We start from the raw sequence: 24363 nt of genomic DNA on the forward strand, positions 1-24363 counted from the left end.
TTCGATCCCATCCAAAGTGGTCTGCTGATGGGACCTTTGAAGACGCGTTCCCTGAACTTCCCAGAGAGACAATACTCGCACCTGAACGCCTCCAACCAATGTTGAAAAGTGGCACAAGGGCCCTAAGACAAGGTAGAGTATCTTCCAACATGAAAGAAACTTCAACACCACAAGACAGAGATGGATGCTCCCTGTTAGCTTTCAGAGCTGGGAGAGGGGGGGCCATGGTATCTTACGCGACAATAGCGCAGAAAGCTAGAGGAGCGTTCTTCTCCCTCCCAGCGAGAAAGGAGATTACTTCTCGCTTTTCCCATCTAGGATGGACTGAAGATGAAGACAAGGAAGGACATGATAGTTCCGTTCCAAAGCTATAAGAAACCAAAGATCCCCAAGGTAGAACGAGGGTAGAACTTAAGAACTCGAGTGAGGCGAAAGAGGTGAAAGAGGAAAGGAAAGTGTTGGAGGTGGCAAGGAAGTAAAGAAGGAGCTAGAGGATCTCTAGGCGCAAGTGCAAACCAAAGAGACCCCCAAAGTGGGAATGACTGGATGCATGGGAGAGAAAAAGAAGGATCTGAAAAGCAAGTTCACCACAAGAAGGAAAATGATGACCCATAGGCTCCAGATAATAGCTCCAAACCTGCTGAAGAGAAAGAGGCTATTGTTGGTGAGAGCCAAAAATCTTCAAAAGGTAAGCAAATTACCACCTTCATCAATGCAGATCTCCTATCTAATTCTATTGAATGGCTTAGCACCCATACTTTGATAGGATTCCTTCCAGTACCCAGGCCTCTTTTAGCTTTCATTGAGAGTTGGGTGAGAACAAATTGGGTAAGACAAGGTATCAGTGTTACCAATGTTAGATTTCTGAGGAAAGGCCCGTTTGTCTCCTCTTTGAGTCTCCTAGCATGGCCTCTAAGGCTCTCAACTATACTCTGTAGACTATTAGACACCAACCTCTCTACCTAGAGAAGTGGAAGCAGAAATTCAATCCTGATTTACTTAGGTCCACCATTACCCCTATGTGGGTTGAGCTCCTAGATCTGCCCCTCTCTCTATGCAACCAAATAGCCTCTCTGTGCAATGGTTTGGGAGAGATAGTTGGGGTTGAGAAGGAAAATCTCATTAATCCTAGAGCTAATCCTCAGGTTTGTATCAAAATGGACATTGTTGAGGAACTGTCCAGCACATTGGTAATGGTGAATAGGAATGGTAGTGTGTATAGGGAGCAGCCCCTTCTCTATAAAAATCTCCCAAACTCCTGTTTTCTCTATGGACTCTCAATCATGCAGTTACAAACTACCCACAAAGGAGAGCCAAAGCCAAACCTAAGGATCCTCCTGCACCTATTAGTAGTAAGCAAACTGAAAGATGGATCCCGAAGGTCCCAGCTACTCCTGAAAAAATCCTTCTCCAGAAGGAAGACCCTACCAAGCCCATGCTCTTTCTTGACAAAGGCAAAGGGAAGCTAGATGACACTCTAGCACTTAACAATGCATTTGATACCCTGGTAGAGAGTGAAACTAAAGAGTGGATAAAGAAAAATCAGAATTTGGATTTGGATTCTCAAATAGAGCCAAGCTGGTCAAAGGATTTTGAAGAGGACATTAACAAAGATGATGAGATGACCTCTTCCAAGATCAGTGAGGAAGACCTAGGATTTGAACAAGACATGGTCACAGATATGCTTAAATGCCTACTGACTGACAATGGTGGAGCGTATCTCTCTCATGAGTTTCAGCATTTCTGTGATACACGTGGGATTAAGAGGGAGTTCACATCCCCTCGTACTCTAGAGCAAAATCCAGTTGCAGAAAAGATGAACCGTACCATTCAAGAAAGGTTGCAATGCATGCTTTCCAATGCAAGTCTTTCTGGTGGTTTTTGGACTGAGGCAATGAAGACTGCAGTGCAAGTGATCAATAGATCACCTAGTAAGAGATTGGATGGTGGTATTCCTGAAGAGGCATGGAGTGGCAAGAAGCCCTCTTACTCTCATTTACGTATATTTGGGTGTGAGGCATATGCACATGTGCGAAAAGAGCTTCGAAAGAAGCTAGATCCTAAGTCTAGGAAATGCATCTTTCTACGTTATGGTGAATGTGGAGAGATGGGCTATCGTCTCTGGGATCCAGAAGCAAAGAACATCATACGCAACCATGATGTAGTCTTCAATGAGAATAAGATGCATAAGGCACCCATGAGGGATGTGGAAATGAGGAGAATCACTTTCCAGGATGTGAATCCACCTGCATATGTTGATAGACAGCAAGTTGTCCATGCACCAAATGTGAAAGAAATGGTACCACCAAGTACTCCCACAAGTATACAATCAAGGGTAAATGATGGATCATCTATTGGTGGAAATGATGAGCCAAATGTGGCTGATATGCAGGTGGGACAGCAAGCTAAAATGCCCTTGAGAAGATAATCTAGAGTGTCTAGACCGCCTGATAGGTTTGTTCCAGGGGTAGACTTTGTGATGCTTACTGATTGCGGGGAGCCTTCTTGCTACAAAGAGGCTATGATGCACAAGAATCAATGCAAGTGGGAGTATGCTATGCAATCAAAGATGAGTTCACTTATGAAGAATAAGACTTGGGACTTGGTTTCTTTGCCACATGGAAAAAAAGCATTGCCATGTAAATGGGTCTACAAGATGAAGGTCACAGGTGATGATGTGCCTAGGTACAAGGCCCGTTTGGTCACTAAAGGGTTCAAGCAAGAGAAGGGTGTGGACTTTGATGAGATATTCTCTCCGATTGTGAAGATGACCACACTTAGATGCATGCTTGGACTAGTGACAGCAGAGGATATGGAGCTTATGCAGATGGATGTCAAGACAGCATTCTTGCATGGGGATCTGCATGAGGAAATTTACATGGTGGAGCGATAAGGCTTTGAAGAAAAGGGCATTTAGTTTGCAAGCTGAAGAAGAGTCCCTATGCTCAGGGGCTAAGGATAATAGCCTGATAATCCTGGCACTATATGTGGATGATATGCTATTGGCTAGCAAGAATACTTATGAGCTAGATGCATTAAAGGCCAAGTTCCATGAGGCCTTTGATATGAAGGATTTGGGACTTGCAGGTCATATTCTTGGTATGCACATCACACGTGATCGGACTAGGAAACTTCTTTGGCTTTCATAGAAGGAGTATGTTACAAAAGGATTGCAACATTTCAATATGGAGGGGGGGAAGGAAGTGAGTACTCCATTGCCTCCATATGTGAAACTGAGTCATACAAATAGTCCCAAATTAGATGAGGAGAGGGCCATGATGGCCAAGGTTCCTTATGCATCAGCGGTTGGGAGTCTTATGTATGCTATGATAGCTACTAGACCAAACATTGCATTTGTAGTGGGAGTTGTTAGCCGGTATATGGCTAATCCAGGAAAGAGGCATTGGGACGTAGTTAAGTGCATCATGAGGTACATGAAGGGTACCAAGGAGATGTGCATTTGCTTTGGTAGAGGAGACATGCATGTACTTGGGTACACAGATTCTAACTATGCAGGGCATGTGGATAGTAGGAGATCCACTGCTGGTTATGTGTTCACCTTTGCGAGTGGTGCAGTGTCGTGGATGTCTCGTGCACAAAAGTGTGTTGCTTTGTCTACCACAGAGGCTGAGTATGTTGCAGCCACAGAGGGTTACAAGGAGGCTATATGGCTTGATCGACTAGTGGGAGATTTGGGGATTCATCAGGTGTACCGACATTGCATAGTGATTCCATGAGTGCTATTCAGCTAGCACGGAATCCGATCTTTCATGCAAAGACCAAACACATTGAGGTCAGGTACCATTTCATCAGGGAGGTACTTGAGGACAAGCAGATAGAGCTTGTCAAGATTCATATAGATGATTACCCTGCAGATATGCTAACGAAGAGTCTACCTAGTCAGCGGTTTGAGTATTGTCGTGTACTAATGGGCATTGGATAGTATGCTCCCTGGTTGTTCTCCCTTAAAGGCACATTGTCCTTTAAGTGGGAGGTTGTGGGGTTAAAGGTCACTGTGCCTTTACCCCGGTTATGTACAATACTCAATCACATATATAAATGAATGAAAAAGAAGATTAGGGTGCTCTTCACCCACCAAAAACTCGTGTGGCTCTCTATTTCTCTCTCTCCCTCTTCCATTCCGCTTCCATTGAGAGCACTCTCACTCCCATGGAACAGAGCTCGGGGGGTCATTCATCATATGTAACCCTATCACATGATATAAAGGGTTTATACATACTGACCCCCTCGAGGAATAGAGTTTGAAACTTACAAAAGGTTCAAAAAAGCCTACAGTCAATGACAGATACTACAGGTAACTCATCAGATCTCTTATATATTTGACTATCACATGCCCAGATATTTGTTATGCAGTAAGCTCACTAGCACAGTTTATGGCAAATTCAAAATAGTCTCACTGGAATGCAACCAAAAGAGCCTTGAGATACATCATAGGTACAAGACGGTTTGTGATAGAATACATAGGAAGTTATCCACGGTTGCATGGAAGATGTGACAGTGACTATGCCGGAGATCATGAGACCAGGAGATCCACATAGGGATGTGCATTTTTCCTTAGTCAAGGTGCTATATCACATGGTTGTCAAACAAATAGCCAACTGTTTCTTTGTCTTCAACTGAAGCCTACAAGGTGCACAGCCACTCGAAGCCCAAAGAGCATCAACATCATGGTCCTCTAGACTCTGCCTCCTAATCACTATGTCAAGGAGACGCAATGTGGTGCGTACATGGCCAGCCATCTGTGGGCTACTAATGGGAGCCACAATGGCACGATGTGCTACCAAGGCATCTGCGGTGTTCCTACACTTGATGGATGCATAGGACCAACGAACACTAGAAAGGACCTCGCTACATATTGCCCTATCTCTAGATGCAACAAGACCAGCAAGCCTCCTACACTCCACCAAGGCAAGGTGATCTATTAAGCACGATAGTAGAGTTAACTGTGAAGCTTGTGTAATGTCACTAAAGAATGACTCCACTATCCTACTAGCACGATGACGAATGGTAGTCCTAGGCAAGTCACGTCGTGATCCATCACAAGGGGGAGGTGAGGGGGGAGGGGGAGGGGGGGGGAGGGGTGGGAGGTAGAGTGGAGGGAGTAGAGCTAGAGGGGGGAGGGGGGGAGATAGAGTGGAGGGGGAAGAGCTAGAGGGAATAATGGAGGGGGGAACAAGAAGGGCGGGGAGGGATGTAGGGAAAACGGAGACCCGGTGGAGTGGAGGGAAGTGGATGGGGGAGGGGGGTGACGAAGGGTGGAGGGAGAAGAGGTGAAGGGGTGTACAGAGGTGGAGAGGGTATGGGGGGGAGGGGGAGGGCAGAGAGTATGCATGGGAGGGGGGGGGAGTGATGAGGTGGAGGTGGTGGGGGGAGGGATTGCTAGAGGGGGGGGAGAGAGGGAGGGAGTTGGGGGTGGAGGTGGAGGTGGGAGATGGTGGTGGGGGTAAGGGTGCATCATCAGCAGCACGAGCTCTTGCTCTCGCTCTCAAGGCTCTCTTTCACTCATGTGCCTTCCTCTTCCTCTCCTCATCCACAAGAGTATGAGTAGGGGGCTTCTTGCTTCTATCACGTCTATCAGATCTACGGCTTTGAGAACCCATCTCAATGAAGGTAGGAGAAAGTGACAAGTAATGGGAAGGCAAGAATGGAGAGGCTCCAAACAAGAATGCATGAAATGAGTTCTAAAAAAGTAGTCTCTTATAGAGAGGTTGGACAATCCTCCCCTAGATCTTCATTGGATTTGATTGGCTTTCATTGGATGTAGTTTGGCTAAATCTAGTGGTTCTGGTGTTTTGGTGGCTCTTCTAATCTGAATCTTGATTGGATTTAGTTTGGCTAAATCTAGTGGTTGTGGTGATTTACCAAAATAAGTGGCTCTTCTAATTTGACGTAATTTTATCTTTTACACTTATTTTAAAGGAATCCAATCCTATCAAATTTCATGTGTGCATAATATAATGGTATATTATTATGTTTAATTTTAGTTTATTTCCAAATTAACCTAATGGTATGTCCTAACATTTTGATTATGTTCTCATTATGTTATGCAAATATTATGCTTTCACTTAATTTTATTTCCATATTAACCTAATGCTATGTACTAACATCTTGATTATGTTGCAAGTATTATACGTCAACCTATGCTTTAAAAATGGTGTATTGGTATAGTTATGTAGCAATACAATTCACCTATGCTAATTATTGAATCAAATTCCACGCATAATTTTTGGCGGGGGAAATTCCATGCATATTTTTTGGCATGGGAAATTCTACGAATATTGGCATAACCATGCGATTTGAAGATTGGCATGGGCATGCATGCATGCATGAGCATGGTTGATGGGTGATGTGGCTCCATGCTTACTGCTAAGGTGGCACATCATGTGTCATGCCTCTAAGGTCATCACGCATGAGGTGGCAAGCTAAGGTGGCCAAGCATGTGACATGGCTTTATGATATGGCAGCACGAGGTGGCAATGATGAGTTGGCAAAGATGAGGTGGAAGACTGAGGTGGCGACTGACTGATGACTAGGCTCCAACCATGCCTATGATGTGGCTTAATGATGTGGCACACGTGGCTGAGGTGGCAGAAATGTAGAATGGTGAGGTGACAAATCATTGTGATGTGGCAAGTTTGATGTGCTAGCTCATGTGATGATATGGAAGATGGTGAGCTGATGAGGTGGACATTGATGATGTGTGAGGTGGCAAGAGGTGGGGAGGTGGCATGGGTGACCATAGTCAAACTTGCTTACATGGCGGGATGATGACACAATTTAGATGAGCTGTCTAATGAGTTAGCCTTCCACATGTACACCATGCCACCCCCCAAATGGCGGCCACTAGGATTGGTGATCTACCAAGCCTAATTAGGCTTGGTATTTGGCTTGGCTGGCCACTTTTCCCTAAAAGGAGGGATTTTAACATGGGGAGGCCAAAATTGACCCTTCCCTATGTCAATTTTAACCAAATTTTTTTCCTTGCATTCATCACGTGGAGGAGGTTAACATATGTGAATTTTGACATAATTGGTTATGTGCACAAATTATTATATTTATTTCATTTTTCCTTTACCACTCCTCTAACAAGTGAAAGTGAAAATTAATCTTAGATCTCTCAAAATCCAACCGTTAAATTTGTGATCTTTCAATTCCAGCACATAACCTTATGTGTCCACCCTCTATCAAATTGGATTTGTTCAATTAATCATAATACTTAAAAAATGATGTGGTACAAAAAAATATGCATTTTTTTGTCCTTCATAAATTTACAAAAATTAATATTATTTATATAAGCCCTTCTAAAAAATTCCAAAAAATCAAGTTAAGTTCCACCATATGTGAACACACTTCCTATCCATTTGATATATAACAAGGGAGAAATTGTGAATTTAGTGTCATAGTGTCTGTTTATGAAAAAGTGTGACAGGTGTTATGACCCGAAGTTGGCTACAAACAAAGTTTTTATGATGAGTAACTCCAATTTTCGATCGGATCACACCATTATGTGCACAAAGGCATGTATGGTACATTTTGTCTTAAGACTTCAAGAACTAAATACTTAGGGAACTAGATCAGATTTCCCAATTTGTGTGCAAAAAAGGATGTTCTCCCCCCTCCCAAGCCATGGAAAGTGGTGAAAAAGTGGACACCCTTAGCTTGTTACCACCCTCAAACACTTCTCAAAGGTTCTAATGTCTAGGTCACATGTGGCCCACTTGTTTTATATCTTATGCAAGTGAATCATGTGGGTAGGAGGGGCAACATCGACATAGTATAAGAGCATACCATGTGACATCTGTATTGAAAGCTGCTTCACACGTGGTCTTGAAGAGATTACATAGGGGAGGTGCAATAGTTGATTCATGTGACATCTCTATTGAAAGCTACCATGTGGCCTTAAAATGGATTACATAGGGGAGGTGCCATAGTTTGATTGTCTCCACACCTATGTTTACGAAAACATAAATTGAACCACAAATTTGGAGGTTTTTGGGCTAAAAATAACTAGGATGGCTCAAAATTGAAGGTATATGAATCTTAATGATATAGTTAGGTCTATAATTTGCAGAGTGGTGTGAAACACACATATATATGTGCACGCATGCACACACAACATATGTGTGTGTGTGTGTGTGTGTGTGTGTGGATATGTGTGTGTGTGAGAGTGAGAGTGTGTGCATGCGCGCACATATATATATATGTGTGTGTGCACGCACATGTGCACACATATATGTGTATGTGTGTGTGTGTGTTGTGTGTGTTGTGTGAGTGTGAGTGTGTACATGCGCGTGCGCTAGTGTGTGTATCAAGAGCTCCCAATTTCTCTCTCGCTCTCATATTTTTGTATAAATATACATACATAGTTTACAGTGATAGGAGCTTGTGGCCAGCAAGGTTTCAATGATTGATATTGGGCAGGCTGCAACTGAACGTTTGGGCTTCTTTCAAGTTCCATCAGCTTTTTGCAAACCAGTTCTGATTTGGGGCTGGCTGCTCTCCACTATCATCAGCTTTTTGCAAAACGGGACCGATTTTGGAACAGACCGCCTCTCACGGTTGAAAGTCGAAACTCTACCTCCACATGTCGATGCAAGGCCAGCAACTGAAATTAACCTCGAACCTTTCTGGAAAAAATGCAAAATTCAACCGCTACCTGAGTTCTATCAGCATCTTTTTTTTTGGCAAACCGTCGCCCCTGCTCTAGTTTATAATTTTAGCATGACAAGTACTCTAGTTGGACAGGCAGAGCTTGCTCATAGGAGTCTTGTTCTCAGCTGCATTCATCGGTTTTCTCTTGCACGCAACTAGTACATCTATCTTTTGCAGTCCACTTGAGCTTGTTCTAAATCACAAATCCCAGAAATGTGTGGAGCTTCCTTTCCATATCGGACGTAGAAGCTAGCACTGATTACCATCGTGTTTTTGCCTTTGCAACCGATCACCAGTTCAAAGTACAGTTAATTACTCACATTCTTTCTCCGCGCCAGCGTGCTTGCTAGCTGCAGCTTCAACATCCCTGTCTGAATGCCCCATCTAGCTCCCCCCGCCACTTTTGGGTGGTGATAGATGCCAATGAACTGCATGCCATTAGCTGGCCAATTGCTTACCACGAATACTTTTATCAGTGATTTTCTCTCTACCCGGGCGATCATATTGGAATGCCTCCCCCGGGTTCAACCTCGACTGATAAAAATACACAAACCGTACTGTGTCATGTGGCCTGCTTTCTGAAAGACTCAAAGTTGGTGAAAGTATACAACCTCACAATGGGGCTACAAAAGTTCGACACTACTGCAGTGCAGGACTAGCCTCCCCACCATTCTCCAAGTTGCTTTGTTGGATATCTTTAAAGCCTTGCTTCCTGCAATAAGCTCGATCCAACCGTATTTTATTCGCTAATCGTCTCTTCGAAATCATGTGCCTCCTCCGAGAGATCTAAGTGCGTAGTGCGAAGATGGCAAACTCGGGATCGAGAAAGCCTTTGCTTATCTGGGGCTATGATTCGTCTAGGAACGGAAGGAGCTCCGCTCTCAGCAGGGGCAGGCCGCAGGCGACCAGCTCAAGTGGGCGGAAGGGAAATAACACCGCGAAGGAGCACAAGGCACCACGTCTTGAAGACAAAGCAGCGTCCAGCAGGGAGTTCAGAAAGTTGCCAGTCTCCTCTAACGATTACTATAATCAAGCAGGCACTCCACCAGAATGGCAAGACTGCGATCTCGAGGACGAGAGGATAAAGAGGGCCCTGGCAGATTCTAATAGCCCTGGCGCAAAGAGAAGTCTATTGCCTCTAATGCAGCTCTTCAGCGCTACTCAGGTTAGTCCCGGCACCGGAAAACTCGAGACGCGGAGTTGTTTCGCATTACTTTGAAACGAGAGCTTGGATCGCTTTTTTTTGCTCGATGCGATGATTTCTGAGAGTCGATGGGCGTAAGGTTAATTATTGATGTATCGGTCCTGCAACATCTAGTGGATTTCCGTAAACTGTCGAGTGTTGAACACGGCGACGCCGGCATGGAACGACCTAAGAAAGGCTCATGCAATCTGTGATGGGTTATAATTACAGAGAGTTCCGTCGGATACAGCTCTGCGAATGCTAGTGTCCGTCACGTTGTTGGGAACCATCTGGGACGTTCGCCTTATCGTAAGAGCGCACGATACTGTCAAGGACGTGATCCAGGCATCTCTGACCGCGTATTCAAGGGAAGGCAGATTGCTTTCTGCGGGCTACGATGCAAAAGCTTACGAGTTATACTTCTCCCAATTCTCGATGAAAAGTAAGTTGGAAGTGAGCTTTCAGAATTGTCGGGTTTCTCTCACAGAAATTGTACATCGTCTCTTCTGTCACTTGTTGCTCGTGTCTGTAATCAAGGTTCAAGTGATAGATAACGCAGAAGCTACAGTCAAATATATTGTCGTTTGGTCGTTTAATGCTTGTCGGTGCAGGATTCCAAAGCTCTAAGCAAACATGAAGAAAACAGAATAGACGAGGTGTATTGACGGTCATGTGCTTTGCTTTGGTTAATCGAAAGTGATGAAATTTGGGTTGCGTTTTCGCTGCAGGTCTCGAAGTGGATGCCAAAATCATGGACTTAGGAGCTCGCAACTTTGTTCTTTGCGTCGCAAGAATTGGGATTCGGGAACAACATTCACGACGAGTTATTACTCCATACGTTGGATGATGTCGTGAGACTCTCGTGCAATGACATATGAGATCAAGGTGCTTGTTGACGATGCACTTGGACCCCCCATCTATTTGTATATTTCTCCCCTATATAAAGAAATCCCTTGTATATTTTTTTCAAGATAAATATTAATTAGCTTCTACATAAGGCTTTAAAATGCAGGCCTTATTTCCTCATGTGGCCGGTCAAAGTACCCAAGGTGTTCGGAGTTTGATAGAAAACCCCCTTTCCTTACATGCATGTGAGTCTTTTGGAGTCTTGATAGAAATCCCTTGTATTTTACCATGAATACTCATTATAAGAAAACTAGCTTCTTTACATGCATGCAAGTCAGATAGAAATCCCTTGTATCTATTACCATGAATCCCCATTATAAGAAAGCCCCCTTTCCTTACATCCATGTAATTAGTATAAGATTAAAAGTGAATCCCCTCACCGCCCACCTCTAATCTTGGAGACTTTGTAATATCTCTTTTTAGAAAGAGAAAATGCATGCTCACTTGGAAGAGGAAATTCTATAAGATTAAAAAAGATAAAGAGAGGAAAGTAAAACACCCATGTGGACACACCCGCGTGCCATGCGTGTGTGTGCATACACGTATGCATAATTGTTTAAAGCAATTCTTTACACGACTACATGGGAAACTTGAAAAGAGGTGAAAATCACACACGCATGCATGCACACGTTGCCACAAAGAAGAGGGAGACTTCAACTAAGAGAGACCATTGAAAGAGCAACATTGGAGAGAAATAATGCAACTACTTATCTATCATTCTTTAAATACAAAGGAAATGTAAAGTAGCACACTCCTCCAGTGAGGCTATGCTCATAAAACATGGGATCTCCTATCTAAAGTTTGTCCACCATTTAACATCCAATGGTCTACATCGAAGGGGTCAAGGCATGAAAGGATCTTTGGTTGTAATAATATATGAAAGGGGAAGAGTGTACATTATTGGTTGCAATGAGACTTTTTAAAATTATATTCCTCTCATGAAATCATCTATTATTGTCACTATCATAGAGCTATTTTCATTCATTCTCACCATTCTACCTTTACACTAGCACATGGGTCCCCACCTCACTCCCACCTACCATCATGTAAAGTTTGTACATAGTGAATAAATACTAAATTAAGGCATGTTAGAGGTAATAGAGGCCCCAAGGGTTCATTATGTCAAAACGCCCCACATCATGTGCACTTAACAAAAGGGATTTTAACTACCCCTTATATATGTATATTTTTCAAAGCTCCATAAGAGAATAAGAGTACACTTGAGTGTGTGTGGAAACTACCTCCTAGTATAGTGGTAAAGCAAGTCCTTTTGGATGAGAACTTAGAGAAAGAAAATGATTTTCTAAAGGGCATTGGGCTGCAATTTTTGTAGGATGGCAACGTCTTGAAACACACGACTTAATTGATTTTTAAAAAAATGACTTGTAAATTCACAAAAGGACTTTTAACCCTCCACCATAGCACTACCTCTAGTAGATAGTGCTAATAGAACCTTTTTTGTTGAAGTCACATGCTATATTACATATTGCTTAGTAAATTCCCTGAGGATAGAGGTTGTAAGTAGTAGTAGTGGAAGCACTTCAAAGACCACAACACTTTTATATGGATATATCTATGTCAATTTCCAATATAGTAAAACCACATGTGCTACTCATGTTGTGCACAAGATGATTACTTGCATATGATATCTCACATTGTATTTTGTAACCACTTTTGACCTATTATGCATGAGAGGTTTTGTAGTGTATGAATACATAGAATAGAGTTTTTGGAGCCAAAGAAGCTTTAAAACTCTCTATTTTTTATCATGGTGAGTAAAAAGCATTGAAGAAAATTGCCATTAGTACTAATTAGGATTGTTAAAACTTAGAAACAAAGATTATTACCATTAGCACTACACACTATACTATAAAGTTTTGATTAAAAATTTTACTTCACAATTGCCAAGTCTCCAAGATGAATGGGAGTCTTATAGACCTCACTGCCTATAAGTCTAGGATCACAAAAAATACACATTGTACATGATTGAGATTTTCAAGGTGACACAATTTATTTGTATCATACTAAATGTCATCTATCCAATAGTATGACCTAATTTCTTAGTATAGGAGCATTCAATAGCTAATTGCTATCAATGTGGTCCCAATTTCTCATCTTTGCATCATTTACTTTACAATTTGGCCTCTTTAAGTAGGCCTATCTTTAATGGTATTATGCAAGACACAATCTCCCTTTCGTATAGCATTATCTCCATGATCTTTAGTCTTAAAGTAATTATGCATCTATGAACATCCAAAGATACATAAACAAAAGCAAGGAATATTATAATGTCTTGTGTAGCATGGATCAATAAATAAATAAAATTATATCCCCTACAAAAAATGTATAGTCCTTACCTACACATGCGATACATTGATGTTTACACCAAGAAGTCTAAAAAATACACATAAAATTTTGTAGGGAGACCATTAAAGAGCTCTTAGTATATGGGTCAAAACGCAAGATTGGGTGTAGGCAATTGTAGAACTACATTTTGGGTTGCATCGTGATGTGCATTCGTGGGGGGATTACAACATCGATGATGGGGCAAGAAAATGTGGAATAGCCCACATGCTCATCATATTTTTTTGGTGATTTGAAAGGTTTGGCCCCAATGCTCACCACAAAAAAGAAATTATGAGCCAAACTCATCCACTACACCATTACTACTACCATCATTAGGTCTATCAATACTACCATCATTAGATCTATTATGTGGTAGTGGGATGCCACGTGGACTTAGACTGAGTATCTACAAAAGTTTCAATGGGTCATCTATTACATATGCTTACTTAATGATGACTCAAAATATATTATTGAATCCGAAAGGTTGAATCTAGTTCTGTTGACTAGGAGAAAAAATTCAACTCTTTTTGAGATCCTAACAAAGGAAAGGGAGTTATGGATCGGATGTGGCTCACTACAAACAGTAAGAGAGAGAGAGAGAGAGAGAGAGAGAGAGAGAGAGAGAGAAGGGGGGGGGAGAGAGAGAGGGAGGATTATATATTATTATTATATATATATATATATAAATAAAAGAGAGGGAGAGGAAAAAGAGAGTGAGATAGAGGGAGAATGTATTATATATTAGAATATATTATATTACATAATATATTACACACACACACAATATATATATATATAAAATATGTGTGTGTGTGTGTGTATGTGTGAAGAAGAAAGATAGAGAGAATGGAGAGAGAGAGAGAGAGAGAGAGAGAGAGAGAGAGAGAGAGAAACACACAGAAGAGAGAGAAAATTAATTAATCATATGTATACACATGCATGTGCTTTAGAGAGATGTAGGAAAGATATATATATGTATATATATATATGGGTTAACACTTGACCATGTGGCAAAAACTTGGCCCCTTATTTCAAAGTGGGACTTGGGAGGATTCCCTTATATAGTGTTTGGGGTGGACTGCACTTCCAATGAATGGGTTAGATTTGACCATGTCGCCACATCTTAACCATGTTGGGAATTTCCAACTATATGAAAATTCCCTAAGATCGTTTTTATATATATATATATATAGAGAGAGAGAGAGAGAGAGAGAGAGAGAGAGAGATTTTATTCTTGGAAAGTAAAGGCACTCTATGATCCCAACATTGAGACACAGCGGTAGAGCAGATCTCTAACTCGTTGTAAATAGGTTCTATTACTCGTCTTTCTTCCAATGAATCATGCAGGGGTATACTTCTAGCCTATGTATCTATCTTTGATGGACATGATACTTTGCACAAGTGACAAGCCTAACTTTAGTAAGAATAAGTCCTGTGCAAAGTATCATACACTTGGAATATCATTTGCACACTAAACTATGCAAAGTATCATACACTTGGAATATCAGTTGTAGAGTTGGACATTCATATTCCCTCGTTAACTTACTTGTAATGCATGAGTATTAAAAATAAAGCATGCTACTTATATCTTGGATGGGCATGACACGTTGCATAGGCCTTAATGTAAGCAAGATTAAGTCATGTACAAAGTATCATACCCATGGACTATCATTTGCATGGTTGGACATGCATGTTTCCTTGCTTTCTTACTGAAACCCTAGGCCCTAAACCCTAAACCCTAAACCTTAATTTAATGGTATAAAATTAGGAAAAAACCAAAATATACAAGTATTCTTTAAAAGAACCCCATTTTGAGTTGTGTAAAGAATTGTTTTAGAAAACCCCCATTTTGAGCTATCAAATTGGAAAAAAACCCAATTCCAAAATTATTTTTTTGGGAAAAAACAAAAAAAAAAGTCAAAATCTAGAAATGTTTTTTGAAAAACCCTCATTTTTTTTCTCTTAATTTGGAAAAAATAATTTTTAGGTATAAAATTGGAAAATTCTTCCAAATGTGAAATTCTATTTTTGGGGGAAACTTTATTCAAAGATCAAAATGTAGAAACATTTTCTTAAAAACCCTCATTTTTTAATATTAATTTCATTTTTTTTCTCAAAAGTAGAACTATTGGGATGAAGGTGTGGCTTGAGCCATGCCTTGAGCCACACTTTCAAAAACAACATCTAGCATATGTCATATGTTATATTGTTCTCAATTTAAAATGTAAAGATTTTGATTTTTTTCTCAAAAGTAGAACTATTTAGATGAAGGTTTGGCTTGAGCCAAAACTTCAAAAACAACATATCACGTACACCATATGTTATATTGTTCTCAGTTTACCTAATCTAATTGATTAATTAATTAATTTAATAAATCTAGTTAATTAATCTGATTAAAGTAATAAATATAATTAAATATATTAATTGCTCCAATTAGATTAATATAATTAATCAATTATTTATATTAATTTGATTAATCAACTTAGGTTAATCTACTTAATCTAATTAATTAATTACTTAATTTAAACACTTATGTTTTAATTTAAATTAATCTAATTAATTAATCTTCTTAATTAATCATATGCCTAATTTTGTAATTTTTCTCTAAATTTGAAAATGCGGGTTTATATTAATATGAAAGAGTCAAATATATACGAATTCCAAAAAGTCCTCAAGACTTCAAAATAGGGACTTGTTCAGCTGAACCATCAGTAACAATAACATAAAAACAGAAAACTCCATCTCCACTATCTAGTATCTGAGGGCTAGCTTCTGAAGGCATAGCATCTTTTCCAACTTGTTGTTGCATTTGAGCCAAGAGGGCAGTCTCTTTTCTCACGAAATGCTCGTCCTTCTTGCAACTTTCTTGGATTTGTTACTACAGAGGGGAAATCTTCTCAAGATTTGCTCTTCTTTCCTGTGGTCATCCATAAATTCATCACAATTTCATTAATATCAACATGCACATTGCTAAAAAGCTTAGAGCATCTCTGCAACCATAGAGACCATAATAACGAGCTCCGCATGGAATTCCAACTGGTTGGTGCTCTACTCAACGTGTCTCCCAACAAAAGATAAATATAATTAACCGGGAAAAAAGCATAGAGTTTGTGCATAGTATCCCAAACATCTCTCAAGAATCTACAGTTTAAGAATAAGTGGGGAATGTCTTCCTAAGTTCTATAGCGTCTTTGGCATAACCCATCTCCCTACTCAATTTTTAGTGCCCTTTTAGGAGTCCAAACCCCTTTGTGAAGGATGAGCCATAAAAGGCAGGTTTGCTTCTCTGGAGATTTTTGTCCCAAACTTTCTGAAACCTCTTTACCCAAGTCCTTTCCATGTCTTTTTTGTGCCACTTCTGATTTAATTGATCTATCATCTCTTCTTGACCTTCCACAAAGATAAGGATAGGAGAAAGTTCTCTAGTAGTAGGAGCAGACCTTCCCCCCATCCACGAGATGGCTTCTCTATTCCAAAGGGCCTATCGCTCAGAGAGTAGTTCTAAGTCAAATCTGTTGAGTTTAAATATGATTCTTAAAGTATCATTATTTGTCCACTTTCTTTGCTCTCTGTCCCAAATATCTTCCTAGATTCGAATACGATTTTTGTTCAGGCACAAAGCATTCTTAATTTCACCATCTCGTAGAAGAGCATTTGTCCATATGACTGAGAACCAAATTGAATATTTCGACAAAAAGGTACCCATTTTCCTAGAGAATCCTTTCCAAATTCAAAAGGGTCTCAATGATTCCCAAGCTGACCACATACCTTTCCATAAGTATGATCCTTTTGGTATACAAACTTCCTTACGACATAGAGGGCTGACCCTAATGAGAGGTGCTTCCACTATTTGCATTTGTCTACCTTGACTTTACCTGACATTTCTAAGGATTAAGTATGCCCAAATCTATTCCAAATTCTATATAGCCTTGAGGATTCATTGAGGCATGAACCTGGTAGCAGATTTTTCCACATCTACAATACCAAGACGTCCTACTGTCTTTGGCATTGTGCAAGTTTGCCATTTAACTTTAGGAACCTTGTGATTGACAACATCTCCTCCCCACAGGAAAGATCTAAATAGACTGTTGAGTTGTCTATGGAATTTCTTTGTTGGGTACCAATAGGAAATGAAGTGAATGATGGAGGGATAGATGTAGTGGTTGAGGATAAATTTTCTTCTTGCGAGTGTTGGATGAAGCCCTTGCCATCTATTTACCTTGCTTTTGACCCGGTCTAGGACCTAGTCCCATCTGTCCTACATAGAACAACCAAATCCCATAGGAATTCCCAAGAGTCTGAAGACCTCTCCTTTTTTGATCTCTTTACAGCCCTTGTTAGAGAGGAAAAGAGGAGGAGGGCTCCTGGTGCCAAAAATCTATGTTTTAAAAAGAATCTAAGTACATGTAAATGACGTAGCACCTAAAGTGTTTAAAAAAAAGGAGATATGGTGTGCGCCATATGTTCCACTTCCCTTCATTTGGATTTTGGAGTTTTTTGTAGAATCACGCTAGAAGTTGGAAGACTTCCCAATAATAGTACTTGTGAACTGACTGACACCAATTGACTCTCTCTCTCTCTCTCTGTCTCTCTCTCTCTCTCTCTCTCTGTCTCTCTCTCTCTCTCTCTCTATATATATATATATATATAGAGAGAGAGAGAGAGAGAGCCCTCACTTTCAAAAAAATCTTCCCACCAAATTGCATTTCTTTCTCTCTCTCCCCTCCCCTCTCTTTTACACTAAAATTTAAAAAACAAATTCTTGCCAATTGGGCACTCTCTGACCTCCCCACTCCCTCCTCCCTTGCCACTCATCAATTTGACTTCACACTCCAATTTGACAACCCCCCTTCAAGCAGTCCCCAGAGGTCCACACTCCAATTTGCGTTGCCATCATTAACTCCACCTTTGACTCGTTGCCTTGTTGTCCAAATTGTTTTGAGGCTCTTTAAATTTTTTGTTAAGGTTTCAAATTTGATTTTTTCCTACCCCCCCCCTCCACTCCATTCCTACCCCCCACTTCCTCATCCATTCCACTCCACTCCGCTCTTGTCCCCCCCACTCCATTCCACCCCTACCCCCCCCCACTCATCCCCTCCGTCTCCCTAGCTCTCTCACACACAACCACCCGCCCCTATGCTCTCCACTCCCCCCCCCTGTGCTCTTCCTCCCCTAGCCTCCTTGCTCCACATCTCTTCTTCACCCTATCTCCTTGCTCCTCAGCTCTTTCTCACCCACTCTTCCTCACCTAGCCTCCTCGTCTCAAACAGTCCTTGCACGCCACCCTTCCACTCGAAGCTCATGTTCTCGAAGCTCCCTGCACACCACCCCCCCAGCTCAAACACTCCCTGCACGTCACCCCCCCCGCTTCGCCCCACCCTGCCACTCAATCCCTTCTATTGCCATTGCGGTTGGACATTAGTTTTGCGACTGGTGTACTAAGCAGGTTTTCCAATAAGCCCTGGGAGAACCATTGGAGGGCAGGGATGCAGGTGCTGAAATACATCAAAGGCACACTTGATTATGGCATCACCTATACCAAGGGCAGATTCTGTGACTCGAATTGGGTAGGAGACGTGGACAGCAGGAGATCAGTCATAGGTTACTGTTTCTCACTTGGATCTGGAGCTGTGTCATGGGTCAGCAAGAAGCAACCCACAGTTGCCCTTTCTTCTACCGAGGCTAAGTAAAAATTAGCATGCTTTGCTTCTTGCGAAGCAGTGTGGTTGAGGAGGATTTTAGGGGACATGGGTGTAGTGCAAAACAAGCCTACGCAGTTATCATGTGACAATCAGAGTTGCATGGCGATTGCGAAGAACCCTATGTTCCACGCTCGCACAAAACACATTGAATTCAATATCACTTTGTACGCGAGCTCATCATGGATGGAGAGGTCGACTTGGTATACTGTTCGACTACAGAGAATGCTACGGACATCTTCACAAAGGCTCTTGGAAGAGACTTGCTAGAGAGGCATCTTCATCCACTTGGCATTGGGCCAAAAAAGTAAGTTCACTTGCAGGTGAACATTAAGGGGGGGTGTTAGATATCAATGATCCACTCTCATGTAACTACATAGGAACCAGCTAACTCTACTTCTAAGCCCCCCATATGAGGAGAACATTTGAGTAGCTCGGTTATCTGGTAGGTCCTGGTTTGGACACCAGATGGGGGCCATGTGTGGCCTGATGGCTGGACGGCTTCAGATAGAGTTGGCACACTGCCAACTAGGCTACATGCAAGTGTGGGAAGGCATCCCATGACTGACCGCACTGAGGGTAGATGGAGCATTTCTCGAGGCAGCCCACTCTCGGGTTGTGGGGCCCGTTTAGAGCCCCAGATGATCCTGGATGGCTCTGGCCCGAACGGTGTCCATAGGTTAGTTGCTCTATTTTGCGCACCGGTTCTATCGTGTGGTTGGTGGCCTATTTTGGGACCAACCCCCAGTCGGCCGTTTTGGGTGGACTAGGTCTGTCACCCAATTGGCTCTAACTGACTACTTGTGGTGGCTATATAAGAGCAAGCCCGTGAAGCCCATTTCATCATCTGGCTACAGCAACCCTGATTCTTTAGCATTCAACCTCTGTCTTCTACTGTTTCCAGCTCACCATCGAAGCTTCTTTCACAGGAGCGCATGGCTGGGAGGCAGTGCTATCTATTGTATCAGTTTTATAGTAATTAAATTTTGATTCTCCATACTATCTGTCTTCTCTCTTGTGTACGAGATCCTGTTACCTATTGAGCACAGACGTTGTATTGTTTTCTTAACCAAGATGTGCTCATGCATGTTTAAATCCAATTTGAAGACACTTGCCCTTCTTTTGTTTTGGCACAAGTTGCACCTAGAGCTTAGTAGCTCTTACTAGATGAGAGTACACAAATGTTTGTGGACTCTTATGTAGCAATTCGTAATTCCGACCTCTCTTGGATGTTTTTTTGTATTAAAAAGCTCTGACTACTACATCCCACTTCTCATTCTTGTGCTTAGGTTTTGTGCACTGCAATAGAAAGTATGGGTCATCTTCCCCATTCTCCCCAGAGGCAGTGACAACTGCAAAGTTATGCCCCTCTTCTAGACAGTCAGTGAGGTCATCAAAACTCTCCCCAAACGATGGCAAGTCATTGTTTGTCTCTCCATTGTTTGTCACTCCATCTGAACATAGAGGGAAAACTTGAACTTGATCCCATGTCTTCACAATTGCAATGTTCTCACAATCGCCATTATCCCCTATGATGCACACACTATAGAAGCAAGAAAGTTTTCTTGTTTTAATCAGTTGGTTGTTTAAAAATCCCCATATGCTGTGAAAACCATGAACTCCCCATATGCTATGAAAACCATGAACTCCTTTAATTTTCTCACAATTGTGGCAGCTCCTCCTTTGCACTTCATCCACTTTCACTTCATGGAACACTCTGCATACTACAATATTCTTAAGGCTTTGTTTACTGTATGTTGAATGCATGCATGTGGAGAGGTTGCCTGTAAGCCATGTTAAAGCATCATGGGCATCATTGAGTTTTTTTGAGGGCATGTTAATTGGTGTTTAAATAGATCTTGCTTAATAACAGCACCACATCCATCATGTTCACCCTTGCCATGGCTAGACCCAAAAAAAATCCACATCATGTCTAGACTGGCGGTCAAGGATTTGAACCTTGAGACAAAGTACAATCCACGGGCTGATTTAAATTGAGAGGTAGTACCATCTGACCACACCCAAAGTTGTTTTATATTTTTTGCATGGGGATTTTCATTTTTTAGCCATTTCCAATGCAGTAGAAAAGCATGCTACACAAATAAGGTGTCATGTTCCCTATCATCTGAAATCATATAGAAATGGTATGTGTGTTGCATTGACTTAGAATCCTATGAGTCAGCAAGTAGATTGGCATCAGTCGTAGAAGAATCAAGAAAATGATTGTACATGATATGCACAAGAATTGTTATCTGTTTGTTGTACCATGTGAGCACTTTTATCTCATCTTGTTCTTGAAATGAATAATTTTTAGCAAAATCTATGACAGAGAGAGACAATAGTGTCATGGGGAAAATTGACAAGGCACATTCTAAACTACTTATCCTGCCAGTTGGCCATGAAATTATGAAGCACATATTTTGGGATGGATGGAACCACATGACCTATGAGCTCCCTTGGCTGAGTGCTCTTATCCAATAGTAGCCATCTCTTTTTATCGGATCCTTCATTGAAATTTTCAAATCTCCTCCATTTTAGAGCAACATGGTCCCTTCCCTCATTTCATTGGGACAGACATGAATTGTCTTCTTCTTCAACTTCAAACTACAATCCTTGCATGTGCCACGAATGCATTCAATGCGGTGCCATTCACAGTCTCCCTAAAAAACCATTGGTTTGCATAGAGACCTTACACTACAAAACCCGCTCTCCCTTGCAACACATGATGAGGATCTAGGTGGCCTACAGACTACACATTCATTGGGGAGACATGGGCATCAATCCCCATGAAGCAATCCTCCAACACGACGAGATCTCAAGTCATTCATAGCTTGCTAGGCCAGGTCAAAGTCTATGTGTGTTTTGCAACAACAAACATTCTTGTCTTTGAGTTTCCTGACATACCATGGCTTTTAATGCTCAAAGCTCCTCTGCCCAACTAAAGGGGTTGTTTTATTCAGGGGGGAAGGTCTTTTAAATAGTCCTTGAATGCACATGATACATAGGGTTTCTTTGTAGTGAACCCCTTGAGTCTCTCTTTCTCTCCTCTCTTTACCTTTCCTCCTTTTTCCCTCCTCTTCTTTCTCTCCTCTCTTTTCTTGTCTTTTCCTTCTCTCCTCTCTTTTCCTCTCTTTCCCCCCTCTCTTTTCCTCTCTTTCTCTATTTTTTTCCCTCGTTCCCTCTCTCTCCCCTCTCTTCAATTCTATCACCAGAGTAACCACTCCACTCCTCTCCTCTTCTTTCTTTTCCACTCTTTCTCTCCTCTCTTTTCCTCTCTTTCCCTCCTCTCTTGTCCTTTCTTTCAGAGCCCCTCTCTTTTCACATCTTTCTCTCTTTTTTATTCTCTTTCCCTCTTTTATCTTTTCCTCTTCTTTCCCTCATCTTCTTTCTCTCTTTCTGTCCTCTCTTTTCCTTTCTCTTCTCTCAGTCGAGTAGGAGAGGAGTGACAAGAGATAGAGGAATGATGAGAGGAGTACGAGAGTAGGAGAGGAGAAGGGAACAACGAGAGAGGAGATGCAGAGTAGGGAGGGAGAAGAGAACAACCAGAGATAGAGGAATGACGGGAGGAGTAGTAGAGTAGGAGAGGACCGATGAGAGGCATAGCAGAGTGGAAGGAGGGGAACAATGAGAAGGGAATGAGCAATAGACCAAAAGGGAATGACGATAGATGTATCAGAAGAGTGGTGTGAGACAATGAAAAGAGAAGAGGAGACTTTCAAGATTGAAGGAGAACGAAGTGGAGAAGGGAAAAGCAAACAATTAAACATATAGTATCTCCAAAGAATCAAACTAAATAGCTAAGGAGGATAAAGCGAACGGGATGCGATTGGAAAATATTGTGGAATAAAGGATTGGGAAATAGAGTGACTGGGGATTAAAGGATTGGGGATGTAATCCTTTTCATACTATCGGGCTCCTCTTTCTCCACACCTAGTTTTTCAGAATTATGATTTCTTTGATGTGGATGGTTGAGTTTGTATTTCGCATGAGGCTAGTGCGATATATATTAGGGTCAAATCATCTTGAATATATTGGTTTGAGGTTATTGTATTTTACATGTGCTTTTTTTGAATGCGATTCTAGCTTGTTGGTATCCTTAATTTTTTGAATATTTTTTAATGTGATTATAGCTTGTTTGTACCCTGAATTTCTAACAGCTTGAGTAATATCCTTAAATGATTTCCCTGATTTGATTTGCAATGTGTTTTATATGCCCATATTTAGTATTAGAAATGGACCATCCAAATCTCCAATAGTCTTTCCTAAATCCAAACCCTCTTCCTCATTTTTCCACCATTCGGCATTTCGATACCTTGCTATCCCATGTAGTAGAGAAAATTAAGCATGATGAAGAATGGGTTAAGTTTAATGTGGAAGTGCATGCACGATGTGGGTGGGGGCAAGATAGATCATCAAGGGAGGAGCATTTCTTGAGGGTCACAAGAACCATACATGAGGGATCTCTGTAAGCTTTGGAGGGACTAGTTCGAGCCAAAAATCAATAAGGAGGAGACCATGAAGGATATTATGGATTGTGTTCACATCTTCTTGGAGTGTGGGTACATTGTCCAAGACAAGAACTGGCATATAGAAGATGATGTGCAAGATGAGGCCCCGAGTGACGCTTCTAGCCGTGAGGAGGAGGATAGTACGAGTGATAGTAACACATAGCAATAGACCTCTTTCTTTAACATATGCATGAGAATGTCTCTTTTGGAGACAAATATTATTTATAAATACTCTTTTTTTTTACATATGCTAATGTCTTTTATGGAGACTCTATGATAATATATGATAATGTCTTTTTATGGAGACCAATGTTGTTATCAATACGAATTGATCATAGTTTTAGTAAATTGAACTTCAGTTTTAAGTAGTAAATTGTCTTTTAGGTAAATTGTAAGTATTTATTGTTTTTTTCACTTCTTACATGCTCTTGTGGTTGTATTTGTTTTCTTGTTTATGTCTACATTTGTCCAATCTTGTTAAATTAGACATGTCCTCACATCGCACATCTAGAGAGCAGACTCCCCATGATCATGGGACTCCTCTTATGAGGAGACGTCATGCGCTCTACTCTCCAGAGGACTTCGATTCCACTTAGCTAACTTCGCATGGGACTACCCCTAGGTGGGCTCCCTAGGGGCTAAATCCTCAAGGGACTACCCCTTGGGGAACTCCTTTGCTAGTAGCCCATGGCTTCATTGGGACTCCTGATGAGTTTGTTACAGCCATGAACGATGTGGATGCAGTGAGATTCTTCTCTCTTCTATCTTAGAGGACCTCCACTATTCCCTCTCTTGTACCCCTTAGGGGTAGATCAGGGACAATAGTGAGATTCTTCTCTCTATTGTCTCAAAGGACCTCCACTATTCCCTCTCCTACACCCCTTGGGGGTAGATTAGGGACATCGACGACTATACCTACTCGACATTGTAACCTCTTTCCCCTTCTGAGGGATCATCACCTGGGTAAAAAGAGTAGTAAGGGCGGAGGCTGTTGTGGTGGCATGGGAGATGTAGATGAGTCAGAACACTCCCACTGCTCTAGGTCTCC

The 24363-nt window shown here is 41.4% G+C and overlaps 1 protein-coding gene across 1 annotated transcript; it reads left to right on the top strand.

The window, feature by feature from the left end:
* The first annotated feature begins 9120 nt into the window (after positions 1–9120).
* Positions 9121–11007, top strand: LOC147891761 (uncharacterized). Its single transcript, XM_087388936.1, has 3 exons — positions 9121–9838; positions 10088–10298; positions 10585–11007. The coding sequence occupies exons 1-3, from the start codon at positions 9479–9481 to the stop codon at positions 10701–10703; spliced, it is 690 nt and encodes a 229-aa protein (XP_087245062.1). The 5' UTR covers positions 9121–9478; the 3' UTR covers positions 10704–11007.
* The last annotated feature ends 13356 nt before the right edge of the window (positions 11008–24363 follow it).

The sequence above is a fragment of the Dipteris shenzhenensis genome, chromosome 17 (assembly GCF_047967505.1).
Source record: "Dipteris shenzhenensis isolate YYH24624 ecotype China chromosome 17, Dip_SZ_1.0, whole genome shotgun sequence".
NCBI lineage: Eukaryota > Viridiplantae > Streptophyta > Polypodiopsida > Gleicheniales > Dipteridaceae > Dipteris > Dipteris shenzhenensis.

Excerpts from the sequence above, each read along its gene's own strand:
- LOC147891761 (XM_087388936.1), top strand. The coding sequence starts at position 9,479 with ATGGCAAACTCGGGATCGAGAAAGCCTTTGCTTATCTGGGGCTATGAT. Across the intron at positions 9,839-10,087 it reads AGCTCTTCAGCGCTACTCAG|AGAGTTCCGTCGGATACAGC; the intron begins GTTAGTCCCGGC and ends TTATAATTACAG. Across the intron at positions 10,299-10,584 it reads CTCCCAATTCTCGATGAAAA|GTCTCGAAGTGGATGCCAAA; the intron begins GTAAGTTGGAAG and ends TTTTCGCTGCAG.